Here is a 6,624-nt window from a genome sequence, read left to right as displayed (position 1 = left end):
TGTCAGGAAATCTTCTGTTCTGCAGGTTTTGTGAAAACATTTTAATTTATGGGTCAAAATCAACATAAATTGCCTCATCAAACTCTGATATTTTATCATACATATACACGCACACTGGTATGATTTTAATCTTATTTTCACACTTTTCTTTGAGTGAGTTGAGATTATATCAGCATGCTGTTCTGAATGCTTGAAACACTTGAAACAGAAGTGGATGAATAGAATAAAGTAAAATAAATAAAATCAGCAAACATTCTACATCTTAATATCATGAAAATACATAAGTTAAACAGGTGTTAATGTTACAGAAGTGCACATTTGGAGGTTAGAATCTCATATCTGACCCCTGAACTTAATGGACTGAAGTGTCTTTTTGTGTTTGAGTCTCATGGTCATAAAAACACAGTATCTGACACAAAGTTAAAGAGAGAAGCTGCTGTTACAGTAGAGATGTGTGTGTTGTTGATGGCGCCCGGTGCAGCAGCTGCCCCCGGGGAGCAGGTGAGACACCTGTCACACAGTCGTTCTCTTCTCGTTGTCTTTCTGTGGCTCAGAGCTCTCGGACCGGCTCCTTCCCTCCGACGTCTCCCACTCAGCATGGACATCAGGCGCCTCTTGCTTGGATTATGTGTGTTTTTCCACATTTGCAGGTCTCTGTCAGCCGAGTCCACCTGCAAACTGAAGGCGAAGTTCAACCTGAGCGGCTACAAGGACGTAGAGAAGAAGAAGGTCGTGGTTGGGGGCATGTTTCCCGTCCACAAGCGGATCGCTTCCAGCGATGGGAACACCTCCAGGGTGCCCGTCTCCTCGGGGTGTGAGGGGTGAGTCAAGCATCCTCACAATGTGCTCAGTGTGTCCACTTTAATGATACTATTTTTCTATTTTAAAGCTAGTTCGAGTCTAGTTAATTCAGACTCATATAAAGTTGTTCATTTTTATTAAAGGGTCTCGTTTACATTTCAGCCCTTTATTGATTAAATTTTCACCTGAACTGTTTCATATGTTTCGACCACATAGTGTACTTTAATTCTCTCATAAAGTCATGAGACAAAGCAGCACAGCACCTCTGGGGCCAATTACTTCAAAAAGCAACATGAAGGCGCACACAGGCCTCTTACATAATAATCAGCTATTCTGTTAATTTCTAATTTCAGTATCAAGAATGAAACAGTCATTGAAATGTTGAGGTATTTTTGTTTTTATCGTGTACTGAATTTGCATCATTCTTTATTTTTATTGTTCACACAGCAGTGTAAATGTGCTCTGTCCTTCATTGCTCAGATTTAACTTCCGTACCTTCCGCTGGACGCAGACCATGCTGTTTGCCATTGACGAAATCAACAAGAGGACAGACCTGCTGCCCGACACCGACCTGGGCTACGTCATCTACGACTCCTGCTTCACCATCTCCAAGGCCGTGGAGGGCACGCTCACCTACCTGACGGGCCAGGACGAAGCCGTGCCCAACTACCGCTGTGGGTCAGGAGCCCCCCTGGCGGCCCTGGTGGGCGCCGGGGGCTCTGATCTGTCCATCGCCACTGCCAGGATTCTTGGTCTTTATCATTTCCCACAGGTAGGCCAGGAATTAATCCCAAAGGGGAGGGTTGTCAAACACGTGGCCCACGGGCCAAGATCATTTTTTAATATGAAAACTGTTGTTTTTAATTAGTTTGCTGTGATCACTTTTTTCAAGAACAGGACCACAAGTGGTGTTGTTACATCACATTTTTGCACAAAGAAAAGGAAAACATCAAGATTTATCATGTATCAGTTGATATGCTGTCATGCTGTCAGGGGTCTGACACCTTTATAAACTCAAACACCATTTTAAAAACTTATGCATTAAACAAAAATACATATTTAGCAAATTTCATGTATAGTTTTGGTATACACAGAAAAATGTGCATTCATTAAGTTTCAGTTACAGTTTAGTATGGTAAATATTTCATTACATTTTCAGCTGTTGTTGGACCTGGTCTTAGCGTTGCACCTTCTTTAAAAAAAAAAAAAAAAAAAAAAAAAAATTTAATGGTTTTGACATTTGAGCTTTTGAACCATTTTGGCTCTTTTGAGCAATTATGCATGCTTTTCTCTCATTTTTGAGATTTTTTTTCCTTTTAGTAAATCTAGTCTTTTTCCTCTTTTTGCAAGCTGTTTGGATTTTTTCTTTCCTTTTTTTCTTTTTTCTTGGATGTCTTTTTTGCGAAGACTCGAGTCCTTTAAAAATGACTGGTGTGAAAAAAAGCTGAAAATGAAATGAAATGTTTATTTACATATAATTTTTCTGAAAGCTCCAAGGAGCCGCTAAGGGCTAAAGGGCCACATGTGGCTCCAGAGGTGCAGGCTATAAGAATGACCAAAAAAAAACCAAACAAACATGGTCATATAATCTCCTCTTCAGGTCAGTTATTCTTCGACATCCTCTGCCCTGGAGAGCAAGTTCCAGTTCCCCACCTTCCTCAGGACCATCCCCAACGACAAGCACCAGTCCACAGCCATGGCCCAGATGGTTCTCCACTTCGGCTGGACCTGGGTGGGCACCATCGCCGCCGATGACGACTACGGCAAGTACGGCATCAAGGACTTCAAGGAGCAGGTGGAAGAGGCGGGCGTCTGCATCTCCTTCTCAGAGGTCCTGCCCAAAGTAAGCTGCTCACACCAGACTCCTCCAGTCCACCGTTACTCAGGCCACCTGAATCGTCTCGTCTTATCGTCTCCCTGTGGTCCAACCGAAGGTGAGTTCCCCAGAGGCCATCCAGCGTATCGTCCAAACCGTGGCCGAGTCCACGGCCAAGATCATCGTGGTTTTTTCTTCCGACGTGGACCTGAGTCCTTTGATCACCGAGCTGCTCAACCACAACGTGACCAACCGCACCTGGATCGCCAGCGAGGCCTGGATCACCTCGGCCCTCATCAACCAGCCCGGGGTGAGTGTGTTCAGCGGACTGAGGTGAACTTTTAGACTCGTCCCCGAGGCTCAAAGCGGTTGGAACAGCATGTCTTCCTCTGCGGTTTAAACATGCAGGTGAGCTCAGTCCTGGCTGGGACTCTGGGCTTTGGAGTGAAGAGGGCTGATATTCCTGGTCTCCAGCACCATCTCCTGGACATGGACCCCTATGCTGATCCTCTCACTGAGGAATTCTGGGAAACTGTGAGTTCACTAGCATGTCTGAACAACCTAATCAAACCGATTGTGCTGAACTGATCAGTGTTTGTTCCACAGTCTTTTAACTGCACTCTGGACTACGGCAAAGCACTGAGGCTGGCCAAGCAGAGGTCCAAAGAGGTGAACAGCACCACATCCAGGGCCGTGAGAGGCGTCCCAGATGGCCTGTGTTCCGGCAGAGAGTCTCTGGCTCAGCTCACCAATACTTACACTGATGTGTCCCAGCTACGAATCACTTACAGGTCAGTTCTTCCACCCTGATCAACAACAACACATCATTCTGGTTACCTACATTCATCTGATCTGCTGTTCTTCAGATCATTTAAATCAGTTTCAAACAAACCACTCCAGCTTATCCTTAACTGACTGTAACATCTTGTTTTTGTAATAGTTTACTTTTAGTTCTGGATTATGTTCATTTAGTTGCTGAAATTCCTGTATTGAACAACTTATTGCTTTGCTTTAAGATGTTGTACAACATGATTGTTTGTATAGAAAACAGATCATGATGTTCGGTCTGAACTGTGACTTTGGTGTGAGTGTGATACTTTAACCCACAGTGTGTACAAAGCCGTGTACGCTGTGGCCCACGCCTTGCACAACCTGGAGCACTGTGAAGATGGCAAGGGGCCGTTTGTCGGTAACAGCTGTGCCGACATCAAAAACTTTGAGCCGTGGCAGGTAAACCACAGAGGTCCCAGTGAGTTTGTTCCTATTGGTCTGATCTCTGTCAATTAAACTCTCATGTGTGTGTTTGTGTCTTCCTCAGCTGATGTACTACCTGAAGAATGTGCGTTTCAAAGTGCCGAACACGGATGAGGAGATCTACTTTGAGAACGGGGATGTGGAGGGCTTCTATGAGATCCTGAACTGGCAGGTCGACAGTAACGGGGAGATATCTTACATCACCGTGGGGAGATATAACGGCTCGGCTCCGGCGGAGGACAGGATGAGCATCATGAACGACTCCATCGTGTGGAATGACGACGGGCTGGAGGTCAGTAGCGGCTAGTCGCATATGGCCTTTTACAACCGGATAGGTCAGCTCGTGGACACACGCTCAGTCTGAGATATGTGTGTGTTGGATACAGCCCCCTCGGTCCGTATGCAGTGAGAACTGTCAGCCGGGCACCAGGAAGGGGATCCGGCAGGGGGAGCCCGTCTGCTGCTTCGACTGCATCCCGTGTGCCGACGGAGAGATCAGCAACACGACCAGTCAGTCACTTTCACACCACACCTGCATGAGAAGCTGCAGTTCATATGTAAACAGGTTGCTCCCCCTCCTCTCCTCTGACAGATGCTCGTGAGTGTATCCTGTGCAGTGGAGACGACTGGTCCAACGACGCTCATGATGCCTGCATACCAAAGATCATCGAGTTCTTGGCCTTTGGAGAACCGCTGGGAATCACTCTCATCGTCATCTCTGCCTTTGGGGCTTTAGTCACCATCGCCGTTGGGGTGAGAATCAGAACAATTAGATCATAGATAGTTGATCGCTTGTTTACTTGATCCGAGATGTTGTGGTCTCATCCTGGTTTTCCAGGTGGTGTTCATTGTGCACATCGGCACCCCTCTGGTGAAAGCCAACGATGCTCTGTTGAGCTTCTCGCTGCTCTTCTCGCTGGTGGTGACCTTCCTCTGCTCCATCGTCTTCCTCGGAGAGCCGCAGCACTGGAGCTGCATGACCAGCCAGGTCGCCCTGGCTCTGGGCTTCGCTCTTTGCCTTTCCTCCATAATGGGTGCGATGCCAGGATCAAGCTGAAGGAACCATCTAATCTCATCTCATCTAATCCGCTGTCTCGTACCTCCAGGTAAAGCAGCGGTGCTGATGCTGAGAGCTCAGGCCCTAAAAGCAGCTCGGCTCAGAGCGAAGGAAGCAGCCAAAGCGGCGAAGGCCGCGGCCGAAGCGGCGGCGAGCAGCGGCAGTCCAGACATTATCGTAACCAACACGGCCAACCTGAGCGACTGCAACGCCCCCGCCAACCCTGAAGTTGATGTTCTCAGCTGCGCCCACCAGAGGGCGATAGCTGCCATTGCGACATTAATACAGGTAAACGCAACCTGAAAAGCAAGGCCTCTAATCAGACGATCGTTCTGAAATCTTCCTGGTGTCACCGTCTTCGTACCCAGGCTATTGCTTGCACGGTTTGGCTCATCATCCTCCCGCCGTACCCGGTCAAGAACACCTCCGCCCAAAATATAAAGATCATCCTGGAGTGTGACGAAGGGTCTGTGGTCTTCATCTGCTGCATCTTCGCCTATGACATCCTGCTGGCTCTGCTGGCCTTCATCTTTGCCTTCATCGCCCGGAAACTGGAGGACCACTTCAGGTAGATACTTCAAAAGTTTCGCTCGAAATGGAAATATTTAATGTAATCCCCATTATTTTTACTTCCCAGTGAGGCAAAGTGCGTCACGTTCGGCATGCTGGTCTTCTTCATCGTGTGGATCTCCTTCGTCCCGGCGTACCTCAGCACGCGGGGCAAATTCATGGTGGCCGTCCAGATCTTCGCCATCCTGGCCTCCAGCTTCGGCCTGCTCACCTGCATCTTCCTGCCCAAGTGCTACGTCCTCCTGGTCAAACCCGAGCGCAACACAGAGGAGATGATGAGGCCCCGCGCCAAACTCAGGGACGGCATCTCCACCGGGACGTCGGCCTCTCTCGCCACAGCCGGCACTGAAGTCAACGCCACCATGGCCTCCACGTCCATCGATGATTAGAATAACGCTGACTGGAGCCATCCGCATATTGACAATAAAGTTGCACTACAGTACAGTGAAAAAATAAAATAAATGTAGATATAAAATTGGTTTAAAACTTACAGGATAATTAAGAGCACAGTTTATTTAGAATTAATGTCCTTTTGCTATTGCTTTGCTCTGCTGTCTGTAAATTATGCTCAAACTTGTTTATCATGGTCAGACGCTTACTGTCAAAGCTGCTGTTGCTTTTTTCTGACTGCTGCATCTTCCTTTCAAACAAATGTGCATTCTTCTCATTAAAGCAATAAATAATGTTTTTGTTTGAAATTGACGTACTTTCAGATTTATTTTCATTGGATTCACTCAACACTTGGCATTTAAATTGAAAAAACAATTAAACTGAGACATTTCTGGAGCTCAATCTGTTGCTGATATCTATAATTTTATATTATGTGAACCAATACAAAACCGTCAATATTTGTGATACTGAAATTTCCTCTTTATGTTTCCAAAAAAAAAGGAGCTTTCACTTTCACACTCTCAGATGCCAAAATTAAATTCATGGTATGAAGTTTATAACGCCTTATGTAATGTGTTCGCAGCACAACTCAATTCTGAAAACTTGTGCACGACGTACCTGAGCAACGAGTTTAACAAGTTAAATTAGCCTGATCTTGACGTGGATTTTCTTCTGTGCCTCTAACATGCGGCACAACACTAAAGAAATAAGTTCAGCTTGTCCTCGGTGTAAAATT

At 46.4% G+C, this 6,624-nt stretch overlaps 1 protein-coding gene across 1 annotated transcript; it reads left to right on the top strand.

Moving 5' to 3' along the window:
* The first annotated feature begins 465 nt into the window (after window positions 1–465).
* On the top strand, window positions 466–5,924 carry vmn2r1 (vomeronasal 2, receptor 1). The gene is given in 16 exon segments (XM_030108800.1): window positions 466–501; window positions 555–583; window positions 651–821; window positions 1,282–1,573; window positions 2,402–2,644; window positions 2,736–2,927; window positions 3,026–3,151; window positions 3,224–3,408; window positions 3,727–3,847; window positions 3,936–4,214; window positions 4,258–4,381; window positions 4,464–4,624; window positions 4,710–4,905; window positions 4,978–5,216; window positions 5,297–5,496; window positions 5,566–5,924. Coding segments are annotated over 16 exon segments (2,916 nt in total). The 3' UTR covers window positions 5,888–5,924.
* The last annotated feature ends 700 nt before the right edge of the window (window positions 5,925–6,624 follow it).

Source organism: Salarias fasciatus, chromosome 14 (assembly GCF_902148845.1).
Source record: "Salarias fasciatus chromosome 14, fSalaFa1.1, whole genome shotgun sequence".
In the NCBI taxonomy this organism is placed as follows: Eukaryota; Metazoa; Chordata; class Actinopteri; order Blenniiformes; family Blenniidae; genus Salarias; species Salarias fasciatus.
Note: the sequence above shows the minus strand (reverse complement) of the source record. Positions and strands in the feature narration are given on the sequence as shown.